This window comes from Dasypus novemcinctus, chromosome 5 (assembly GCF_030445035.2).
Source record: "Dasypus novemcinctus isolate mDasNov1 chromosome 5, mDasNov1.1.hap2, whole genome shotgun sequence".
In the NCBI taxonomy this organism is placed as follows: domain Eukaryota; kingdom Metazoa; phylum Chordata; class Mammalia; order Cingulata; family Dasypodidae; genus Dasypus; species Dasypus novemcinctus.
Window position 1 is genome coordinate 157,667,822 of NC_080677.1, and position 26,089 is coordinate 157,693,910.

Genomic DNA, 26,089 nt, shown 5'->3' on the forward strand with positions numbered 1-26,089 from the left:
TAACATGATATAGGCCAATATTTCGATTTAATAATCTTTAATAAAACATCACATGGATGTCCACTAATCTTTTCTTTTTTCATTGTCAACTCGAGATTAGAGTTTGGAGACAAGGGAAATCAACTGGAGGCTGATGGTTAACGTATTCTTCACTTTTAGACAGTAAATGGCAATACATATATCAAGAAACTAGAAATGTTCATATCCTTTGATCAGTAACTATTACAGGAAATCAGATTCATAGAAACAAAAAAAAACACGAATATTTTAAAAGAACAAAACTATAAGAAACATATCCTGGTTATTCACTTACACACAAAAATTGATCAATTAAAAGGATTCAAATTACCCGCTATCCAGATATATCAGAACTCTTGGAATTTCATCATATTAAGTACTTAACATTAACTTTGAGTACTACAGAGTTATCTTTTTTTGAGAGAGAAAGAGAAAGGAAAAAAGGAAGAGTTAAAAAAGAAGATTCAATATTGGAAATAGAAAATTTGGAATTCTAATGATTAATCATTTTTCCATGCATGGACAACGGTGAATGCTTTTTGTTTTGAACATAGTTCCACTCTCAGAACAAATAGTTTGGGGCAAGGATCAAGAGTGAAATATTTTAGTTCCAAGATGTTTTGTTACGATAGAAAAAAAAGTCATAATGAAATGCTATATATAAACTTATTTCCAGAGCTAGCTGAAAGCAATGGAATATGAATTCTATTACTGCTGGTCTTCACTGCAATCAACTTCAAAAACTGCCTTGATGAAATAATACAAAAATCAGAACTGCAATTTCAGCTAAAATATCCATAAAGCCTCAAATTTTCAAAGTTAAAATTAGAGCAAAAAAAATCTTTTAATATTAAAATACTACATGAGTTTGACACTTTATATGTGAATATTTAATTAGGCTAGATGTTTAAAGTCTTGACAGTACTGGATTCACTTATAAAAATGTTTAAATAGATGTGAACTGTTGGGCAAAATAAGCCTTTGCCATAGTTGTTGGATCAGGGCTGTAACTACAAAATGTATGTGCTAAAATAATCAGAAATTAGATTTTTTGCATGTGTTTGTTTTCAAAACCAGAGTATTTGAAATATAAAGTATCTTTGTTAAGCTAAAAGAAGTGGTGCAGAGTCTTTACTCAATGGTTTTATTGTCTGATGAAGGAAGGAGAGACAGATTAAAGATACAATTGATAAAGATAGAAGAGATAATGATAGAACCAAAGGCTAAAAAGCATCTACAAAGGCTAACTAATAGAATGTGGGGAGAGGGAGTGACTGAAGGATAAAGAAAACAGGTGATAAAAGATAAAACCCTAGGCTATGCCATTTAGGACAAAGTGTGAAACACTTTCAGGAAGCAATGGGGATAAGGGCTTGCTTGATTATCCTATTTGATTCTAGAAGAAGCTTCCAAGGGGGAGAGGAACTAATTTTATTTGTATAAATAAAATCATAGTAGAATTAGAGGAAAGTGTTGATTCACAGATTTCTAATCTTAGGGTGAAAAGGCCATCCTAAGTATGACATGAAACCGGGATATAATGAAGAAAATGAATATTAAAACTTTAGAATGTGCATTTCTCTCTCTCTCTCTCTCTCCCTCTCTCATCCTAAAAAAGATTTGAAGGTAAATGGCAAACTTGGAAGGAAAAAAGACCTGGAGTAATGATGAAGAGTTAATATTATACACACACAACACAAACATGTATTCATCTTAAACAAGACTTGAAAGACAACTGACAGAATGGAAAGAGTGTGGTATATGACAAAGAGCAAATTCTTTGAGTTAACAATTCTACTTCTAAAAATATATCAAAAGGAAATATAGGACAAGGGTACACATATGGATAAGTAAGGAAGTTTATCAGAGCATTGCTTATATTTATGAAAAATTTTAAACAATAAATTATATTTCACCAAGAAATGACTGAATGAAAGTATAGCCATGGGATGGAATACCAGGTAGCTATATAAACAGACAGGCCTTGTATGCACTGACATGGAAAAATGTACTCAGGTTGGGGAGGGGGCACAAACAGGTTATAACATTACATATAATCTCTTTTTTATGGGAAATTGCATATACACATATGTGTAACAGTAACTATGCAAATGCCTAGAAATTTTAAAGGACATTCACTAAAATGTGAACAGTGGTTAAAGATGAACTTTCTTCTTCATAAATTTATCTCAATTATTCATCCATTTATCCTTTTTAGAATGAACCTTTATTATTATTCTTGTAGACAAGGGAAAACCTCTCTTCTTTAAAAAATATATATAAATATTTATACTAACAAACATGAAAAATAAAATTCATTTCTAAGTATCACTTCATTTCCCATCCAACCCCTCAAGAGTGCTGTAGTGTCTATGTGGTCTTTTTAAAACTATAAAAGAAACGAATTCAATAATGATTCTCTCTGCAAACAAGGTGATTTTTTTAAATGATGTTATGTTTTGAAATATTTTGATGAAAACATATATGTTGAAACTTTTAAGTACACCAAGCCCCTGCTTAATTATCCAATTGTACGATATAACTATTTACTGTTGATTCTTTAATCAATACCAAATCTCCCAAACATTATTTAATACAAACTGTCCATTTAACTCTAGAATACTACAAAAATCAATGTTTCCTTAAAATGTATGAGTTGAGTATTTATAAAAAATATACTTTAAAATTTCTTACCCATATTGCAAGTTTAGCCTTATTTCCATCCACTGAAATTGTTTTCACTTTAAAGTCAACACCTAGAAAAAATGAAAATTTTGCTAAGTCTCCCAATAATATATGCTTTCAAAATCAACTACCCAGAAAACCAGAAAGTAAAAAATCGCTTCATCAAATGCCCAAAATTCACACTCCAAATTTCTGGATGTGAAGATAAAAGAAAGTGTCACTGATATTATGCCATTTAAAATTTATTATAATGGTGATAAATGAAAAGTCAAGCCCTAGTAGAATTCAAACACCTACCTGTATTTCTTCCAAAAAGGAAAAATATAATTGATTACGCATATTAAAAGCCAAGAGCTAGCATTCATGGTGCTAATGCAGAGAAAACTATCACGGCTGATTTGGGGATCAGGACAATTTTCACATGGTGTTAGAGTGCTGTCAGTGACAGTCAATCACTAACTCATATCCTAATTGTAAGCAGCTTGGAGAACCAGTACAAATATAAAAGTGTCACTCATTCCTCATAGTTTTGAATTGTTTTGTTTTATTCCTAAAAAAACAAAAAGTTTTATATAATCTAATCAAAGATCCACTTGATATTCTATAATTTCAAAAGGAGAGCGTATATACTGAATAAAAATGTTCGGGCTCAACCCTTCTAGGAAACTTCCCAAGTGAACGAGGAGCCCAAAGTTCTGTGAAAAGTTTTATAAGTCCTAATTTATGTAAAGAGAAGAGCTTCATAAGAAGTCACATAAGGTTTTACTACAGCAGCCCAAAAAACCTCTCCCTTTCCAGGAAAGGAGTTGACACATGCCATCTGGCTTAAATGAACAGTAACTGCCAACATGTCTTTAAAGAGTATCAAAAATAATGTGCAGCCTACCCCAATGGCCAGAGGGAAAACATTAGCTCAAGAAGCTTGGAAAGAAACTTTCACAAGATCTTATTAGCTTGTCACAATTAATTCAGAACAGCTCCGATTAAAATGAACAGCCCCCTCATATACTAAATGTTTAATAGAACACCTGTCACCAATATGGGAATGCATTAGTAATTCTTGGATGCTTTCCGGTGATCCATTTCTCACAAATTAGGTAATAAAAATGCACATTCAAACGTACATTATGCCAGGTCTTTCTGTACAGCCAAGATAAAAAAATTTGTTTGGTACCCCCAGCTGGGATGATAAAGGACTTGATAAAGCCCTGCCTCGAAGGATTAGGCAACCATCAGAGAAGGGACACTGCTAATTACAAAGTCCAGGGAACACTAAGTGTGAAGTTTCTTTATGGCAAACAACGAAACAAACAAATCCCACAAACTAAATTACCTTGTATTCAACAGGTTCAGATAAAGAAGTATGTCACTTAAAAAGTAGACCCTTCTATATAAACAATACGAAATTATTTACATTTCCTTTCAATTGTTTAAAAATAAAGCCAAGAAAATTCTGATGTAAGAAATGGTTCAGACTAGCCGTTAAGGTGGAGGTACTAAATGAAGGCTATTAGCAGACATGACATAAAGAGAACCTGTCACACAGAGTCTACAGTTATATTCTCAAGGTTTTTCAGACAGTATATAAAGAACTAAATTGTTTTCTTAATAACCCCAGACAGTATGCTCAAGGGCAGACTGGCCTCTTTGCTAGCTACCAGCTAATTAGTTTACCCAAGACAAGAAAAATGAAACTCACTGTTTCCAGAATGTCTGTGTTATCCTCACACCCTTCTCCCCCTCCATCTCCCCTTCCTTCTCTCTTTTACAAGTCCTGTTTTCACAGATGCTGGTTGCCAACAGGCTAATGGCTGTCTCTGTCATGTAAGTAATTTGCATGTGGATAATTAGCTCAGTTATCTTCAGGTTATACTTTTGACATTTTATATCTGGAAGTTCCAGATATCACCCATGGCAGACAGTGTCCTCTGGAGTCCTACCATCAAAGTCAACAGGGCACCTGGCCTGGATCCAAACCCCTGAAGTTCCTAACCACCTTTCCTTAGGTCTTCTGGTGAGTCTCACAAGCAGCAATTGAGAACTTTGGCTCTCATTTGCTGAAAATGCTTCTTGACCAAGTCTGTTCTTCTGTTTGGCAAGGGGCCGATAATTTGTCTTTATTGGTGACAGCAATGATTTTTATTTTGCCAACTTCCTATGAGATCGATCAAACCATTTTTTCATCCTCCTCATGTGGTTGACAAACAGCTCATAAAAGCAGCAGCAGATCTGTCTTCTCAGTGTTTATCTTGTTATTCATTTGTGCTTGTACTTTTAATATAATCTTTAACTCAGTTTCTTTGCAGGAATCTTTTTAGGCACACTTGCCTATTTTATAAAGGTTATTTAGATAATTAGAGAATATCACCCATATAGCCTTTTAAATAAGAGTTAAGTGGAGCATAAGAATTTACCAAAGATATTACCCCAACCACAGAGATACTTCTGAATGAGAGACCAGAACTTACCAGCTGGAAGCATTTGCCTTATTAAAGTGGAGAAAAATCGGGAAACGGACTTTGGCCCAGTGGTTAGGGCGTCCGTCTACCATATGGGAGGTCCGCGGTTCAAACCCCGGTCCTCCTTGAGCCGTGTGGAGCTGGCCATGCGCAGTGCTGATGCGCGCAAGGAGTGCCGTGCCACGCAAGGGTGTCCCCCGCGTGGGGGAGCCCCACGCACAAGGAGTGCGCCCATGAGGAAAGCCGCCCAGCGTGAAAAGAAAGAGCAGCCTGCCCAGGAATGGCGCCGCCCACACTTCCCGTGCCGCTGACGACAACAGAAGCGACAAAGAAACAAGACGCAGCAAATAGACACCAAGAACAGACAACCAGGGGAGGGGGGGAAATTAAATAAATAAATAAATCTTTAAAAAAAATAAAAATAAAAAATAAAGTGGAGAAAAATCAACCAATAGAAACTGACTCATATCTAAAACAGTTGTTAGAATTAGCAATCAAGGACATTAAAAAGAGTTGTAACTGTGTACCTTATGTTCAAAGTTAAGTAGACCTGAAAAATAAAAAAGACCGAAAGCAAACCTCTAGAGATGAAAATGACAATATCTGAGATAATATTAACAGATCAGTTAATATAATTAACAGGTTCTCTATTGCAGAAGAGAAGATTTAGTGAATTTGAAGTCATAGCAATGGAAATTATCCAAAATGAAACAGAGAAAAAAAAGAGAAAGAAAATGAGAAAGCATCAGTGAACTACGAGTCCTAATATACAAGCAATTGGAGTCCACGAAAAAGGAGAAAGAGGGATGAAGAGCAAATCTATTTGAAGAAATCATGGTTAAGTTTTTTTTCAAGTTTGATTAAAGACACAAACCCATAAATCCAAGAAATTCAATGAACCCCAAGCACATGAAGAAAACTACATCAAGGGACATCATAACCAATTAGGAAAGTATTCTGAAGGAAAAAAAAACACACAAGGTATCAAAACATATGGTTGCTACTAAAGCAGTACTCAAGAAAATTACAGCAATAAATACCTATATGGGAAAACAAAAATGGTGTCAAATCAATGGCCTCCGTTTCCAACTCAAGTCAGAGGAAAAAAAAAAAAAAAAAAACAGATCAAATTAAATCCAAAACAAGCAGAAGAAAAGAAATAATAAAGATCAAAGCAGAAACCAATAATTCAAAAGAGAAAAACAATAATAAAGCAAATCAATGAACCCATAAAAGTAGTTATTTAAGAAAAAAAATCAATAACTTCTAGCCAAACTGATCAGAAAAGACAGAGGAAAAACATTACCATTATGAAGAGTGAGAGATCACACCACTACAGAATCTATAGATGCTAAAAGGGTAAGAAGGAACGTTATAATGAGTTTATACCAATAAATTTGACAACTCAGATGAAATAAGAAATTTCCTTCAAAGATAAAAAGCTACCAAAATTGACTTAAGAAAATAATAGATAACCTAAATATCTGTTATCTATTAAAGAAATTGAACCAAGGTTAAAAACTTGCCCATGAAAAAATCTCCAGGCCCAGATGATGAATTCTAAACATTTAAGGAAGAAATAATATTTCTTCCTAAAACAAACTCTTTTAGAAAACTGCAGAGAAGTACCTCCTGAGTCACTCTATGATTTCCTACACTACCCTGATACCAAAACCAGACAAAGACACTAAAAAGAAAGAAAATTACAAACCAATAGCTTGCATGAACAAAGATGAAAGTCCTAAGCAAAATTTTACCATATGAATCCAAACGTGTATTAAAGGACAAAACATTATGACCAAGTGTGATTACTCCCAGAAATGCAATGTTGCTGTAACACTTAAAAATCATCATGCACTTCACCATATTAACAAACTAAAAAAGAAACATCCTATGATCATCTCAATAGATGCAGAAAAAAAAGCATTTGACAAAATTTGGCACACATTCCTGATAAAAATTCTCAGCAAACTAGGAATAGAAGGAAATTTCAACCTAACAATGGGGTATCTAGAAAAAACAAATAGTTGACATCATCCCAATGGTAAAAGATTGAATGTTTTCCCCTTTAATATCAGAAACAAAGTAAAGACATCAGTTCTCACCACTTCTATTCACCCATTTTACTGGAGATTTTTAGTCAGGCAATAAGGTAAGAAAAAGAACTAAAAGGCATCAATGGCAAGGTTCCAGGATACAAAATAACATAAACAACAAGAGCCGTATTTCTATACATTAATAATGAACAGCAGGAAATGGGGGGAAATTTTTAAATACCATTTACATCAAAAACTATGAAATACTTAGGAATAAATCTGCCAGTGTGAAAAACCTACACATTAAATACTACAAAAAATGCTGAAAGAAATTAAAGATCTAAAGAAGAATGGTATGATATACTTTGTTCAATGATTGTAAGACTCAATAATAAGAAGTCAATTTCCTCCAAATTGATCTATATATTCAACACAATTCATATCAAAACCTAAGCAGGCTATCAAAAAACAAAAAACAAAAACCTGATTCTAAAATTCATTTGGAAATACAAAGGAACTAGAATTGCCAAAACAACTTTGAAAACAAAGAACAAACTAGGAAAACAAACTGTATCTTATTTCAAGTATTACACAGCTACAGAAATCAAGGTAGTAACATAGGCAAATAGATGAATGGAATAGAGTCTAGAAATAAACCCACGTATGTGTCAATATATGTATCGACAATGTTTTCTTACATATGTGCAAAAGCAATTCAGTGGAGAAAAGATGACCTTTTCAAATGGTAGTGCTGGAATAACTGGATAGCTGTACATAAAGAAAAAACTTCAATCCATACATTGCAATGATCTAAATATTAACTCAAAATGCATCATTGACCAAAATGTAAGAAAAGAAAACAAAGAAAACCATTTCAACCTTTTGTTAGGTAAAAGACATTAACACTGAAATAATCAGCCAAAAAGAAAAAATACTAATAAACTCGATTATCAAAATAAAAAAAACTTCTGCTCTTCTGTGTACACTGTTAGAATGAAAAGACAAATCAAATTGGGAGAAAATAATTGCAAAGCATATATCTAATGAAGGACTAATGTGCAGAATATAAAGAACTCTCAAAACTCCAAGAAAAGAAAAGAAAATTTTTTTAAAAAATGAGCAAAAGACTCCAAAACACACAATGAAAGCATACAGATGACAAATAAGAACACTGAAATGATGCTTAACATCATTAGTCATTAAGTAAATGTGAATTAAAATAGCAATGAGATGCCAATACATATCAATTAAAATGGTTAAAATTAAAAAGGCTGACCATACTAAGTGTAGGTGAGGATGTGGAAGAACCAGAATTCTCCTGGGTATTTATTCTAGAGAAATGAAAATTAATATTCATACAAAATCCTATCCCTAAATGTATATGGTAGGTCTATTCACAATCACTAAAAACTGCAAACAACCCAAATATCCTACAATGGGTGAACAGAAAAATCAACTATGGTATATCCACACAATCCAATTCAACTCAGCAATAGAAAAAAAAAAAAGGAAGGAAAGAAGGAACTATTGATTGACAACAACTTGAATGAAACACAAAGGCATTTTGCTAAACTAAAGCAGTCTCAGAAGGTTACATACCATGTGATTCCATTATAAGGCATTCTCAAAAAGACAAAATTTTAGAGATGAAGAACATATCAGTGCTTGCCAGGGGATAGAGATGGGGCTATAAAGGGACAGTAGAGATACATTTATTATCATTACAATATGTTAAAATTCAAAGAACTGAATATCCAAAAGTCAGTTTTACTACACACACAAAAAAAATGTTTAATGCTGCTATCATCTCATATTGTAGAAGCATAATAGGCCAAAAATATTTACTGAAAGAATAAATAATCAGAGAGTGTATTATAAAATCTCCACCTCTTTTTTAAGATTTACTTTGTTGCCAATTCCAAGGCTGATTTTGTAACTGTTTCATGAGCCTTTAAAAATGAGTTATTTATTTAAAAGATTTGTCACTTGTATTATTCTATTTCCCCATGCTTTTATTTGGATCTTTTGGAGCTCAATATGAACGAGATGTAACAAAGATCCTCCTATAATTATATTTTATCAAGTTCTTCTCTTGCGCTGTGCCTAGGCTTTGCTTTTGTATACAGCATCGATGTCTGGTGTCCGTTTATGACTGCTACAGGCTGCTTTGTTAATCAGTTGGACCTTATATTAATATCATCATATAATCTCCCACTTTATTTTGTTCAGTGCATTAACCTTAAATTCTACTTAAACATCTGTTACATTACCACCCACTTTCTTACTGTTTGCATTAACTTGACCCATCATCCCCTTTATTTTCCATCTTAATTCTTACTTAAGTACTTTTCAATTCCACCTGCAAATATGAATTATCAGGAGAAATGGGTCCATTCACATTTTAATTAACTGATAAATGTAACTGTGCTGCTTCTCTCATGTTTTTAGCATTCTTTGACATTATGTTCAAAAAAATGTCTGCAGAGGAAAGGGGGTGTGAAGAGAGGTCTTGCCAAAAAGTGGCAGAATTCTCAGACTCCAATTTGACTCTTGCTGATGGAAACGAGGCTGACAAGAGGGAGATCTTACTCCAAACCCATGGGAATCATCATCAAATAAATAAGCAATAAAATGACCAAAAATGGGGGGAGCGTTTGGCAATTAAGAAACATATTTCTAAATCAAAGATCTGAAATGGTCAAAGAACAAAGCAAAGCTGACAAACTATCCAGAAAACAATGAAAAAGATCATGCCATACCAAAATACAGTAAAATTTATTCTTGGAAGACATCATTATTAAAGAATAAACATTAAAATAAGGGAACCAAGGAAAGTGGCTGTGGCTCAAGCAACTGAGCTCCCATTTACCATATGAAGGATCCGGGTTGGTTCCCGAGACCTCCTGGTAAAAAAAAAAAAAAAGAAAAAAGGTGTCCCAGACCTGCACGGTGAGGTACAGGCCCCCTCGCGGAGAAGCGATGCACCAAAAAAACAATGATGCAACTAGATAGAAAAAATAAATAAATACATAAATAAAGTAAGGGAACCTTAACTCATCTTAAGAAATTTGACAAAATAAACCAGGACAACCAGCAAGATGGTGGCAGAGTAAGGAGCTCCTGGAGTCAGCTCGCACTACAGAGATGTTAGTAATCAGCCAGAGCTATCTTAGGCACCTGTTTGAGGGCTCCTCCAGACCAGAAGAGCATCCTGCAACATCCTTGAAAGAATGGGAGGAGGAGACAGCCCACCTGCAGAGAAGATTCCTAGGCTAGAGCGCTCCACGCCTGCAGGCTGGCACCCTTCCTCCACTGGTGGAACAAGACACCTCAGGAGCTATTTCGTGGCTGGAGTTGGAGGCTCCACTTGCCAAAAAAACAGGGGAAGAAGAGACAGTTGGGCACTGACTTCAGCTACTGATGAATAAATTCGGTGGGCTAAAGTATAATCCTAAGAACAGCTAAAGTTTGAACCTGTCCAACTCAGAATGAGGCTAGTAGCCACCATTTTGGCTCCACCCAAGCATGAGGGGAAGCGGGGAAGACTGAAAATCACACTGCAGGTAGGGTCCGGCTTCTTTCCATCCAGCTCTGATTGCAGCTCTAGCCTAAGCCACAGCCCCACCTCTGGCAGGAAGAAAGCTGGGGGGACCTGCACTAGGCCACATGGCAGAGGCCAGTGCTTATCCTACTCTGGCACCGCAAGCTGCTGCAGGAGCTATTTATTCTGTGGCTGGAGTTGGAGGCTCCATTTCCCAAACACAGGGGAGGAAGAGACTGTTGGCCACCAACTTCAGGTACTGATTAGTAAATTCAGCTGGCTAAAGTATAGCCCTAGGTACAGCTGGGGTTTGAACCTGTCCGAGTTGGAGAGAGGGTGGTGGCCACCATTTTGACTTTCCCCCAGCATGAAGGGAAGCTGGGCTGATTGAAATTCACAGTGACAGTAGGGACTGGATTCTTTCCACTAAGATCAGCCTGCAGCCCTGGCCTAGGCTTCAGCCACCTCTTGCAAGGGGGAAGTTGGTGGGGCTTGCACCAGATTCTCCTGGTTACTGCAGGTACATTCAGTCAGCACAGACTGAAGAGCTGGAAGTCTACCAGGGCGATTATGGTCATTTTGGACCTGCACAGCACAGATGGCTGCCTACACCTGCAGCTCCACCTACACCCCAGACAGGGGAGGAAGGGGCAAGAATTTTCATCAGTCTCTCTAGGCAACTACAGTCTAGGCCTGCATGACTTGGATTATTACACACAGCTGTGGCTCTGTCCCTATCCATGGCAAAGGATTAGGATGGAAGAAGTTTCATCAGTCCCTGGGGCAACACAGGCAGCTTAGCCTCCACAGCTTACAGGACCAACTACATCCTTGGCTCCTACTATACAAGCAGCAAGGGAGAAGGGGCAAGAAAGGCTTACCCTAAAGAGAGAAACAGCACCCAGAATAAGTACATCTAGTAAGCCTGATGCCAAAACAGCAACAAAAAAATTACAATTCATACCAAGAAACAGGAAGACATGGCCCAGTTAAAGGAACAAGATAAGCCTCCAGATGACATAAAGGAGATGAAGTTGAAACAACTAATCATAGGTGGTCAAACAAAACTCCTTAATAAATTCAATGAAACGGCTGATGAGATTAAGGATATTAAGAAGACACTGCATGAGCACAAAGAAGACAGGCAAACATATGTGCCATGGGTGTCCCAGGAGGAGAAGAGAAGGGGGAAAGGACATAGATATCTGTGTCCAAGAAGCATTAACATACTCCTATCCAAAGAAATCCAAATAGACCAACTCCAACACACATACTAATCAAAATGTCAAATGCCAAAGACAAGGAGATTATTCTGAGAGCAGCAATGTATAACATGTAAGGAATACCCAATAAGATAAATGCCGATATCTCATCAGAAACCATGGAGGCGAGAAGACAGTGGTATGATATATTTAAGACACTGCAAGAGAAAACTTCCAGCCAAGAATCTTATATCTGGCAATATTGCCTTTCAAAAATGAGGGTGAGTTCAGAATATTCACAGATAAACAGAAACCAAGAGAGTTTGTAAACAAGAGACAGGCTTTGCAGGAAATACTAAAGGGTGTGCTACAGTTTGAAAAGAAAAGACAGGAGACAGAGAGAGGCTTGGAAGAAAGCCTAGAGAGGAAGAGTCTATCTGTAAAAGTAACAAAAGTCTCAAAAGAGTGGTGAAAATAAAACATGACAGATAAAAATCAAAGGTCAAAAGGAGTGAAATAACAACTGCCTTTACAGTAATAACACTGAAAGTTAATGGATTAAACTCCCCAATCAGAAGAGACAGACTGGCAGACTGGGTAAGAAAATATGAGCCACCTATATGCTGTCTGGAAGAGACTCACCTTAGACCCAAGAATACCAAAAGACTGAAAGTGAAAGACTGGAAAAAGATATTCCACACATGCAGTAACAACAACAAAAATGTAAAAGTAGCTATACTTATATCAGATGAAACAGACTTAAAAAAAACACTAGTAATGCACACTCTGAGGAGGAAGGAAAAAAATTCAATTTACAACAGCGACTAAAAGAATCAAATATTTAGGAATAAACTTAACCAAGGATGTAAAGTGCTTGTATTCAGAAACCTACAATGCATTGTTAAAAGAAATCAAAAAAGACCTAAGTAATTGGAAGAATGGTCCATACTCACAGATTGGAAGACTAAATATCATTAAGATGTCAATTCTACCCAAATTGATTTATAGAGATTCAATGCAATCCCAATAAAAATTCCACCAGCATTTTTAAAACAAATGGAAAACACAATTATCAAATTTATTTGGAAGGATAGGGGGCCCCAAATAGCCAGAAACATCTTAAAAGGGAAAAGTGAAATTAGAGAGCTCTCACTTCTGGACTTTAAATTATATTACCTAGCTACAGTGGCAAAAACAGCATGGTACTGGCATAGAGATAGACACATAGACCAATGGAACCAAACTGTTGGTTCAGAAACAGACCCTCACATCAAGTGATTTTTGACATGGCTGTCAAACCCACACAGCTCGAGCACAAGAGTCCATTCAATAAATGGTGCTGGGAGAACCGGATAACCATAGCCAAAAGAAAGAGGACCTCTATCTCACACCTTATACAAAAAGTAACTCAAATGTATCAAAAAACCTAACTATATAAAAACAGAACAATAAAGACTCTAGAAGAAAATGTAGGAAAACCTCTTCAAGACCTGGTGGAAGGAGTGGATTCTTAAAGGTGATAAGACTGAGATAGACTACTGATGCTTAATGTATGTAGAAGTTTTAATTAACTTTACTTTAAAAGTGTGGAAATGTATACAGTTGATGGTAACACCTTAAAGTGAGTTAACGATTTATAAATGGGAAAGTGGCTGGAAAGGGTAGTGTAGGGATATAAATGAAAGAAAGCTATAGAATAATCTATGGACTGAATAACACAGTAAACCCAGAGGTGGGTGAGAATTGTCATTGATGGTACAGAATCAAGTGTCCTCTGTGAGTTAAGAGCAGATGTATGTCACTACTGCAGGGTGGTGGGAATGTGGAGAAGTATGGGAAAAATACAACTGGAGTGACCTACAGACTGTGGTTAACAGCAATACAGTAATATTCATGCATCTATGCCAAAGATGTACTATGCTGATAATGGGGGAGTATGGAAAAAGTGTGCCAAATTTAACCTATGGGCCATGGTTAGTGGTAACAATTTGATGATATTATCTCATAATCTGTAACAAATGTTCCACCATGATATGGTGTGTTGATAGAGGAGTATTGTATGGGAATTCTGCACATGTGCATGATTGTTTTGTAAATTCACAACTTGTCATAAAAATATATTTTAAAAAATAGTAATAGGGTGGGTTGGGGAAAAAGTACACCAAATGTAAGATATGGACTTTGGTAAGATTTTGATGATATTCTTTCATAATTTGTAACAGATATCTCACAACAAGGCAAGATGTTGGTGGTGAGTTGATGTATGGGATGCCTATATGATATTATGCGTGTTTGCTTTTTAAGTTCACAACTTTTACTATATATTTATTGTTTAAGTACATTCATGTACAAAAGAGATTAAAAAAACAATAATAACAGGGTAGGTTGGGGAAAAAAATACACCAAATGTAAAATACTTTGGTTAACAATAATATTTTGAGGATGCTCTTTCATCATTAGTTAAAAATGTTTCACAAAAATCCAAGTATTGGTGGTAGGGTGAGATATGAGAGCCCTGTATGATGTTATGTATGTTTTGTAAGTTCACAACTATTACTATACTCTTACTGTTTATGTATATTTATACATGAGTGATATACTTAAATAAATTTTTAAAAATGAAAAAAATATAAAGAAGTAAGAGAGGAGAAAGCAATCTCCCAAACAAAATACATTCCATAGGAAAAGACAGATAACACAATTATAGTGGTTTAGACATGAGAGAAGAGCCATAGTCACAGATAATGAAGAGTTTAGAAGAATGTTTTGTGCAATTAAAAAGTATGAAAAATGGATACTTTCCCAGTTACACTCTCAAATTTGTCCTAAGAATTAAAAAATTAAAAAACAGAAAACTTGAAGAGGTTGGAATGGTAATATTCATGCATCTATGCCAAAGATGTCCTATGCTAATAATGGGGGAGTATGGAAAAAAGTCAGGATAAGGTTGACTCACAGGTGAAATGTAACCTTTAAAGAATAGATGATTCTAGTATTATTTAAACAAGGCAAGATAATTTTAAAAGATGGGATGTTCCTTTGTTTTATAAACCAGTATAACTTTAAGACCAAGTCCTGGCAAAAAAAAAAAAAGAGAGAGAGATCATGGTTACGTATAAAAATAGACATAATAAAAATTCTAAATTAAATATTAGTCCACAGAATCCAGAAATATGTCAAAAAATAAGTGAAGGTTTATCTAGGAAAGTAAGGACATTTCAGTATCAAAAAGTCTATAATCAAATTTACTATGTCAAGAAGTTTAAGGAGAAAAATCTTATGATTACATTTATCAATGCTGAAAAGCCACATTAAAAGAAAAAAAGTCCCAACCTTTCCATAAAATGTCTACATAAAATAGAAAAAAGAAGCTATTTAAATATAAAGACCATTTACCACTATTCTAAATGGAGAAATGCCAAAGTCATTCTCATTACTTTATTCTAACCAGAACATTTGATTGAATAAAATTATACGAAAAAGTTGTTTTTTTTTTAATTACTTCTTATTTCCAAATACTTTAACAAATGTATGTTAAGGTAAACAAGTATAAACACACTACTTTAGAATAATTTCAATTATGTTTCCTTTTTGTTAGGTTATCAAAAAAGAAGCCCAAACTATAAGGTAGCTTGTGGTGGGATTTGGTCTCTGCCTTTAGAGAAGGTGTCATTTGTTACTAGAGGCAAAAGTCAAACATCAGTTAACAAGTGGTCAGTGATGAGGACCCAACTCTGGAGATTTTTTAAAGGCTCATCAAGGAAGAAATACAAATTACTTAACTAAGTCAACAAGTAGCAACCGAAATTTGCTAGCTTTTGTTGAAATATATTATCCTCAAAAAAATTTTTTTACATATTCTAATAATTATAAATTTTATAATAGATTAAGAAGTAGGTTGTGAGCATAAAATTTTATAACTAGAGAACTGACTTAAAATTTTCTAATTTTTATTTGAAAAAAGTTTTAAAGTCCTCTTTTTTTTAACAAATCAATTTTGATACATATTAATAAAGCATAAATCCATCCAAAGTGTACAATGGTATTCAGTGTAATCACATACTTGTGCATTCCTCACTTCAATCATTCTTAGAGCACTTTCATTATTCCAATAATAATAAAAAACAAAGAAACAAACAAAACTCATCACTCTCAATCTTTCTATGCTTCCCTTACCATACTTAGCTGTTATTTTTTCCTTCTATCTAGTATATTTGTATTTATATTTTATAAAAAGTCTTACATATGCTATATCACCCATATTCATGTTTTACATGAGGTTTTTACTATCTTACACATTTCCACGTTACAGTTTTTAGCTTACCTCCTAATAACATACATGACCTTAGACTTTCTGCAACCACCGTCATACCCATATAATAGCTCTGCTACTAACACCATGATGTGCTTTCACCATTTCTAATCCATTTCTAATCATTTCCAAATGATTGGAAATAACCATTTCTAATCATTTCCAAAGATTTACAAACAACGTTTTTATCAGTTCTGCACAGATTAACCCTCAGCTTACCATTCTCTATCATCCTTCTCTATTCTGGTGACCTATATTCTAATTATTAACTTCATGAATTTACACAATATATTTAGCTCATAATAGCACAATTATACAGTATTTGTCCTTTTTGTGTCTGGCTTGCTTCACTCAACATAATGTCCTCCAGCTTTATCCATGCTGTTACATGCTTAACGACTTCATTTCTTCTTACCATTGGGTAACAGTCCATTGTTTGTATTACCACAATTTGTTTATACATTCATCACTTGATGGACACCTGGGTTGTTTCCAACTTTTGGCAAACATCAATGTGCCAATGTCTGTTCATATCTCTGCTCTCAGTTTTTCTTAGATGTATACCTAGTATTGGTATTTCCAGGTCACAAGGCAAGTCTATGTTCAACTCTAAAGCCCTCTTTTTATATTCAAATTTATCTATGACAAATGGTAAATTTAAAAAAATTTTAAACCTTAATACTAAGCAAATTTTGCCTATTTAATCAGATTATATAAAGTTAGTGTAACTAATTTCTACAAGCATCCTGTTTCCAGGCTTAAACTCCAACAGGTTCCATCTCAGGTAAGTATCTGATTAAGTACCACCAAATAGCCTTGCCATAACAGAAAAATGAAATCTAATATCCTCTTTATTCAAACATTCTCATATAACAATAAAACTGGACAAAATACTCTTGCAATTGTGCATGTGTGGGGGAGGAGGGCAGGTGGGCGAGATGTGGGGGATGGAGACCAGAAGGGGGTGGAGGAGGGTAGTGGAATTTATATTTATTTCAGAAATGTTCTCCTGAATTATTTGTTGTGTTTCTCCTGAAACTCAAATATGCATATGTTGGATCTCCTTTTCTGTTTATCAAAACCATATTTTCTCTTTAACTTTTTAATTCATTATGGTACATTCTGCCCACTCTTTCCTTTTCTAGCCTTTATGTCCCTTTTTGTTTTCCACAGTCTCTATTCTCCTGTGATCTTCCAATTTCACCTTGGTATCAGTGATGATTTTACTTTTTTCCAGCTCACTCAGCTTACACAGATGTTTTCTCACACACTCACACAACCCTTCACTGACCTCTTCTATCACTACTTTGTGTGCTCAGAGGTAAAGAAGTCATTAAGCTTTCTAAAAATGGCCAAATGTAGAGTCAAGATTTTCATCTTCTTTATGGCAATATTTTTCAGGTGCATATTCTTTGTGTCATCTGTATCTCCTGTTCCTTTCTACCTTTTTTCTTCTTGAATGTTTTTATTAAGCTGAATTTCTTTTGATTATTCATTGTTGCAGGAGATGAGGTTTTCCTAGACCAGCTATAGAAGGCAATGGGGTGACTCCAGTAATGGACTGGCAAAGACTTTGGCATGAGAGATCATTTAGGTTTTCACTATCAACAGCCAATGGAGGGAGATGGGCAGCGATGAGATTTTTCCCAATGAAAAGTCACCTCTTCGCGTACTGTTACAGAGACAGAACGCTTCCAGCAAAGATGGCTTATTTGTATAACCCCTTGTTTGACTTCATTTCCCCAACATCTTAGAATCAAACCAAATGCAGGAAGTACCTGCCATTAGCAATTTACATTTGGCACCTCAGGTGGGCCCTCTCAACTTCAGAAAGAATTTGTTGCTGGCTATGAGCTCTTCCACTGTGGCATCTTCTCTACTTCCCCACAATGCATCCTGCTTGATGTCCACTGCTTTGGGAGTGATTCCACTTACTTTGTGGCTGTCCTCTAGGTTAAGTAAAAGATGGGGGTTGTGTTACCATGTTTTCCTCTCTTTGTTGTTTCTAGCTAACTGCCAGAATGCAGAAGAACAAAGTGTCAACTTTTCAGTATCATCTTCAAAACTAAAGTCCAAGAGTTACCCTAAATATATTTAATAACTACAATATAATTACATACAAAATATAAATTTGTATACAATTTTATAAAACAAACAAGTTTCACACTTCATTACTGGAAGATAAAAGTGAGCTTTCTTCACTATTTTACTTTGAGGCAAAATACTAATTTTGCACAAAACACTAATTTTCACAAGGCCATTAACAATTCTGGGCTAAATGTTTTTCTTTTTTAAACTCAAGCGTATTGGTTAGCGTTTAAGACAGAAAGCAGTCTGATACCTAAATGTAAAAGATACTTTTTCTCTAGACATTCAAGACCCAGGGCCCATTTGAAGAACAAATTACATTTAGGGGGAGTGGATGTGGCTTAAGCAGTTGAGCTCCCACCTCTCACATGGGAGGTCCCAGGTTCAGTTCCCAGTGCCTCCTAAAGAAAATGCAGACAGACACGAGCAGACAATGAGCAGAAACAAAGAGCAAACAGATAAGGGAGCCATCCCAGGGGGAAAAAATTATATATATTCAACAGTATGCTACCATCTTAGCATTTGTTTTTTAAAGCAGATAAAACCTTTTTAAAGTAAATATAACACAGAATCTGTCAGTCCTCAAGTCCCCAGTTTCCATGAGTTTTAAAAAGATGGTTAGCTTTAGATCAAATATATGATCACTCCCTTAGCAAAATTTTAACTTCAGGTAGGTTTATTTTCCTGCCAGTCACTATTCTTCTCCTCCTCACTATCCACTCATAGGCATGTTCTGAGCAAAATTAAAATAGATTTTTAATTACTACTGTTTTAAATTATTCTCTTTCACACACATAAGAGAAAATCTGTAAATGATATGTCATATAAAGCTAAGTAACACCTGATACAATTTATTAATAATTTAGAAGCTCTATGAGTTCACTTTGATAGAAAAGAAGAAGGTAGGAAGGGGAGGGAGGAAGGAAAGGAAGAAGAAAAGCTCTTCCTTACAGAAGAATTCAAATAAGAAATGTAGAAGGAATGATGGATTTAGAAACATCACCATTTGACAACCACTGTAAGGTTTAATCCCCGATACCTCCTAATAAAAAAAAAAAGGGAGACGAGAGAAATGACAACTAAATTCAATGTATGATCCTAGATTAGATCCTGGATCTGAAATAATTCTTTTCTTTTGCTATATAGTACATTAATGGGACAAGTAATAAAATCTGAAAGTCTGTAAACAGTAGTATTGTTTAGGAAATATACATTAAAGTATTTAAAGGATAAAGGGCATCATGTCTGTAATTTATTCTCAATTCAGAAAAAAAGACTACTCAGAGTGTTTATAGAGAGAGAGAAAGGATAAAGCAAATGTGATAAATATTAACATTTGGGTAATCTGGGTAACATAGACAAGAACTGTTTGTACTATTTTCACAACTTTTCTCTTAAGTTTTGAAATTTCACGATAATTTTTTTTTTAAAAAGCAGCAAAATAAATGAAAACAAAGCCAGTTAAGAGAAACTCTCTCTTTTCCCTAGCAATAACACTAACTAGGAGTAGTTCCACTTTATTCCACTCATAAAATCATGACATTTTAGAGCTGGAAGAAAAATATGCTCTTTGTCACCCAAACTCCCCATTTAAAGATGGATACAGTGAAGTCTTGCTCAATGGGAGAGAGTAAATTATAATGTAAACTATAATCTATGCTTAGTGGCAATGCTCCGAAATGTATCAATTGCAATGAATGTACCACACTAATGAAAGATGTTGCTAACGTTGGAAAACGGGAGGTGTGAGGAGCAGGGCATATGGGAATCCCCTACATATTCTCTGAAACATTTATGTAATCTAAGTATCTTTTCAAAAATAAAAAAATGAAAAGACAAAAAAAAAGGAATTGATGCTAAATGTCAATAATTGGGGGGTATAAGGAATATGGGGTTTTTCTTTTGGCGGTAATGAATATGTTCTGAAATTGTGGTGATAAATGCCTGTGATTATACTGAAATCCATTGATTATACACTTTAGATGGATTGTACAGTGTGTAAATATATTTCAATTAAACCACTTAATAAAAAAAAAAAAGACTTGCTCAATATCACACCGTTAGTTCGAGGCAGAGCCAAGCCTATTCTCCAGTTCTGACTCAGTTCAGCTATCTTTCAACTAAGCCCAGTTGTCTTTTGATGTCTTTCTATCATTGTCTACTCCCTAAACTTGTAAATACCATAATATTTACCTCTACCTTGTCATATAATCTAGTGAGCTAGTGCGGCAAACTGCTTTCAGGCAATCTAAATTTCATTTTAAAAAGGCATTTAGGCATTATTGCTCCTAACAATCTTTAATAATTAAAACCAATAAATATGTTGGGTTCAGAATATATGCCTGACACTGCAGCAAATGCTACTAGTACAAAATCCAGACCTCTATACTGTTACAGAGTTCAGGGCACAATGACAGACACCACATCTGTGGTGGTCAACATCCCAGCCCTTCTCTTAGGATAGGGCCAGCATACATTAAATACACAAATAATTGTTCTATGCTGCTAAATAAAAGACAATCCCAAGTACAAGACAAAAGATGTGTAGAGAGAATCCCATAATTAGTACAGTGCCAAGAGACAAGAGATAAGGGAGTTATTTTGGATTAGTGGAATTAAAAAAAACTTCAGAGATTTAGTGACACCAAAGTTAAACCTTAGAAGACAATTCAGATTTCAACAGACAAGGAAGAAATAGGGTCAGAGGCCAGAGGAGGGTAGAAAGAGTTAGCTAAAACAGCCTGAAGGCCAAAAAATGTGACATTTTAACTGAATTTTTAAACAAGGGCTTACCTATAGTTGCTGCAAGTTCCGGATCAAATGTATCATCTGTGAACCTCAAGAGCAGGCTAGAAGAGACATTAAAAAGACAGATTAGGAATCTGACTTTTCTTTCTAACCATTTGATACATATGCTCATAAATGTTATATTTTTTCACAAATTATTAGACACAGATAAGAATAACTGATGTATGTCTGTTCCAAGGAACACTGCTTCAGAGCCGGTATACACAGAAATTAAATTATTGGAAAGGTAATTAAAGAATCTCAAGAGCAAAGCAGTTACTAGAAAATATATTCCCCACGCTTCCTTACACAATTCCCCAAGTGTAAAAAGGTGTGTGTGTTTTGTTTTACGTTACTGTATGTCCTTCTGAGAAAATATTAACAACATACCATGCTTTAGCAGATACAAACAAAAGGAGGGAAAATAATCTCCCAGAATATAAAAATTTAATTTCTTTTTAAAAAATCTGATGTGTAATCCATTCTGAACTCAGGTGGAAACAAAAAGGTAGGAAAGCCAAATATTTCTGTAACAAGTAGTATGACTATTTCCTAGGTCAAAAGAAAACATAAAAATGAGGACAGAAAGAGCACACAATGGCTGGCAAACAGTAGGGAAGGCACAGGAATCACGGTGGTAGTAGAGAGCTTTTCAAGGAACGACAAGAACTGCTCTGTATTAGGAAAAGTTAATGCCAGCAGAAAATGCAAGAAAATCAAAGGAAGACAACTGCCATAGTTATGGTGAGAGATAACAAAAAACTAAACCTAAGAAATGGTAAACAAACTAGAAAGAAGGGACAGAAGCAAAAGACACCCAGATTAGACTTGTACTCTAAGATTTTATACATCCCAGAATTATTTCATGTAATATAAGGCAGAAGTGTCAATTATCAGAAGTTCTTCAAGCATACTATCAAGGTCTGTTAAAACTCTAGACTTACCAAATTAATCACTTCCCTCTTATTAACTCCTAAAGTAGAATAAGACTGTTCGAGTGACCTGGTTACATTTAATAATATCTAGGAAATAGCTATCAGATGTCTGAATTGCAAAAAGCTTTATATGAATATTTCTATAGGTTGTGATTATTGCCATTACAGATTTTTCTTGTCCTCATACTATACTGCAAAACATAATGGTCTCCCTGTAGTTTCCAAACCCAGTGCCATTAATTACATTTGAAGGATTTAATGCTCCCTTTCTTGGTTTTCCTTTCTCGTATTGACGATGAAACCAGCACCAACCAGAAGAGTAAAGCAAAAGAGAAAAGCGCCTAATTTTAGATTTTTCAACTCAACTTTGAATCCTCTTGATTATAAGCACTTTACTTACTTCCACATCAGGTAGGTGACAGCACTAATAAGACTCTTAACACTCTTAAAAGGCTGCTTATACAAAGGTCTTCTCTTCCCAACATTAAATTTTAGATCTCACCAAAAATTTCAACTACCCATTACTGAAAAATAGAAAACAAACGTGTCTATATTTGGTCACTATAGAAACTATTACTAAAAGATAGGTGAACATAACCTTGTACAGTAGTAGTAAAAATAATACATAATAATAATACAAATAGTAATAATATTATTGGCTCTTATTTATTGCATATCCACAATGTGCCAGTAACTGAGCCAGGGGGTTTTCTTGTACAATTACTAATCCTTACAATGATCCAGTCATTAAGGGTACTCTTTGGGAAGGGCAGGAATCGGTATGGTGCACATTTTAATATAGGCTCTAAGGATAAATCAGTAGATCTTCACCTGGGACACAAAACGTATTAGAGAGTCTATCGATGCATTTTTCTAAGCAGAGAGTCCATTTCCTCTACTAAATTTTGAAAGGAATCTACAACCCAAAATGATTAAGAGTCACTACTCTATAGATTGTATATTTAAGCTTTTATATTTCCAAAGTTAAAGAGCAAAATACAGCTCCACGCAGAGCTATGGATGAATGGAATAACTACCACCATGCAACTTAGAGAAGACCAAATTTATAATAAATGGTGTGGTTATAACTAATGTGCACTTCTCAATTTACAAATGAAGTTCACCAAAAAGGACTGAAGGAGTGCACCAGGGACAGTATTTAGATAACAGAAGGTCTCTATAATCCCTTCCAACTCCTGATAATGATGCTACATATCTTTCCTTCACCAGACCTAGTCTCAGAACAAAACAATCTTAAACGTTTTAACATTAGATAGGGCTGGTAAGGTTTCTCTTCCAACGCTCGCTTTTCAAATGAAGAAATATAAGGCCCACACACAAGGTCCCCCAAGTGGCAATACCATCTCTATCCTGATCCTGGCGCCTTTCACAGACCCTTTACACTCCAATAGTCGGGAGAAGCTGGAAAAATAATCCACCAATATGGACTAGTTAAAATATCCTCTGCCGTGCAAGAATTTCTCAACAACACACGTGATATCTCACTTTCACTAGCTCCAAAACTTTAAAGAAATGGAAATGAATTATTGGTTAGACCAACCCTTTAAGTTTATATCCATGAACAATGTTTTTGAACTAACTTGCCTTCTATTTTAGTCGAGTCATTTCCTCTCATCTTATTCAGAAAGAAAAGTGTTCACGGTTGTTTTCCACACTACATCACAGGAACCAATAATGCACACCCAGCTAGAAAAATAAGCCAACTTTCCCCCAAAATGTTACCCTTTCTTAAAAGAGGTAGTTAACGGTGTTAAAATTTGGGAGTGAGCACTGATAATCCACAAGGCAAAGGTTTAGCGCCGACTAGGCCCAAGTCAAAAAATTTGTTTTGGGGGAGCAAACCAGGAAGACCAATAATAAATCCACTTAGGAGAACTTAATGTGAAGGGAGAACCTTAATTGTATCAACACAGGACCTTTACTTAACCCTCCAGAAACTCTTCATACAACTTAACTAGTCATCCATACGATAGTTCAGAAAAAGTGCAAACCAACCGTATATCGAGTTAAGCATATGAAATGACATTCGACCATTCTTCAAAAGAGGCAATTTGATATGCCTTAGCCTACATGATAGCCACATCTCAGGAAAAAAAAAAAAAAACCGGTCACAAAGCTAAGGAATTTTTTATTAAGACAATGGTCAACAGATCAACTAACTTTGCAATACTCAAAAGCATGCAATAGATGACCATGAAAATGATCTTATCAGCCAAGTAACCACTCACCCCACACAAACAGAAATCATACTATTTTGCAAGCCTACATTGTTCCATTAATCTATTCCACAGTATGTACAAATCCCTCACTCCAGTAAATGCAGAGTATATTAAATGAGGAAAACTGAAAATGTAGTCATAGTTTAAAAATCATAAAATCTCAGAACATATTACAGAATAAACTTCCAAATCCTTAATTATCGAAAAAAGTAAGACAATGGAGTAATTAAAAAATGAGTTAAGAGACAATATATATCAGATATTATAGCTAAAATATGAAATTGCATCGTGCCCTTGGAATCTGAATACTTCTGAAAGATCAAGGCTGCCTAGAATACAACCAACTCATGATTAGGTGGCAATGACGACTTCACCTGGAGACCTTTGTTCAGAGTCTTGGATGAAACCGCAACCCTCTGGCAACCTGTACACCCACCCAAGGTCTTACCTTATCCTCCACTCTAACTCTTGTTCATTTTATTTTCATTTTATTTTATGGGTCAGAACATAAAAGACACGTACAGATTCGTCCTGACATCTCTATATAATGTGGCTGAGTGAAGCAGCCACTATATTTATTTTATTTTCAAAGGCGCTCCATAGTTTAAGCACTCACATCTTGGGCAAAAGTGAATGTTTTAAGCAGAACACCAGTGAGTTCTTCCACAGACGACTCATTAAACAAAAGAAGCGACACTGGGGTGAGTCCAAAATAGGTCGGGACTGTGATCTAAAGCGTCACGAAACTTCCTGGGTGGGACATTACATATTTAGAGGAGCCCTACAGAAATCCCCCAATGAGAAAGTTACAGCTGGCGACCCGCGGGGTGCGGGTGGCCTGAACCCCAAGGGGCCCGGGGCGAGGCCTCCGCGCGGCCGGACTCGGGCCCTGGGCCGCCTGCCACGCCCTGCGCTCCGGGCCGCACGTCGCCGGCCGAGAGGCGGCCCTCCTCGGGATTGTTTTTCTTTGGTGCGACAGTGGCGGAGGGAAGCAGCGATCCAGGGAACTTGGGCCCATGCGAGGCCGGGAACCCGGAGTTCGCGCGGGGAGGCCGAGGGCGCGAGCCAAGCCGCGGCCGGGCCCGCCGCCACTGCCAGTGACCGTTCCCGTCGCGGCCCGGACGCAGGCACAGCCCCGCCGCTCTCGTCACGGCGCCCAGACCGGCCGGCGGTCCGGACCCGCCTCACCTGGACTTGCCCACCCCACTCTCGCCGATGATGAGGATCTTCAGGGTGGTCAGCACGTCCTCGTCCATCCTGACCTGCTCCGCTCCGAACCCAGCTGGCAGCCCCGGCCCGGCTCTCGACCCTGCCCCTGGTAGAGCTGCCGCGCATGCGTACTGCGCCGCGCTGCCACCTTTCACGGCCAGTGCCGAGGCCGCCGGAGTCCCGCGAGCCCCACTTCCGCCTGCAGGTCGCTCTGCGTCTGCGCAGACCCACGGTCCCAGGAGCCTTTCCGGAGAGCAAGTTCCGCTTTGCGCAAGCGCAGATTGTGTGACTTCGTCGGTTTAGCAAGGTCTTCCTCCTCCGCGGGAAATTGTGTCATCGAGACAAGACAGAGCCTGGAATATAAAGTGCTTTTGTTTCACCAGCTGCTCAACAGCTGCACTACAGTGGGGAAGCACCGTGCTTGAAGCCAGATACATTACCAAGCTTTAGTCCCAGCTCTTCTGTCCAGTCTGTCACATTACCTACCCTCTGGAAACTGTTTCCGAGGCAGACATTAATACAACTTCTTAGCATAATACCAGCTTCTTAGAATTACTATGAAGGTATAAATGAGTCA

General features: G+C 36.2%; 1 protein-coding gene across 1 annotated transcript in view; it reads right to left on the bottom strand.

The window, feature by feature from the left end:
- RAB18 (RAB18, member RAS oncogene family) overlaps window positions 1-25,756 on the bottom strand; it is a 36,362-nt gene extending 10,606 nt beyond the window's left edge. The window contains exons 1-3 of the mRNA XM_004470748.5: window positions 25,492-25,756; window positions 21,135-21,190; window positions 2,713-2,774 (exon numbers count right to left, since the gene is read on the bottom strand). Coding sequence (XP_004470805.1) covers window positions 2,713-2,774; window positions 21,135-21,190; window positions 25,492-25,559 — 186 coding nt within the window. The 5' untranslated portion in view covers window positions 25,560-25,756. The remainder of the gene's footprint in view (window positions 1-2,712; window positions 2,775-21,134; window positions 21,191-25,491) is intronic.
- Window positions 25,757-26,089: the final 333 nt, after the last annotated feature.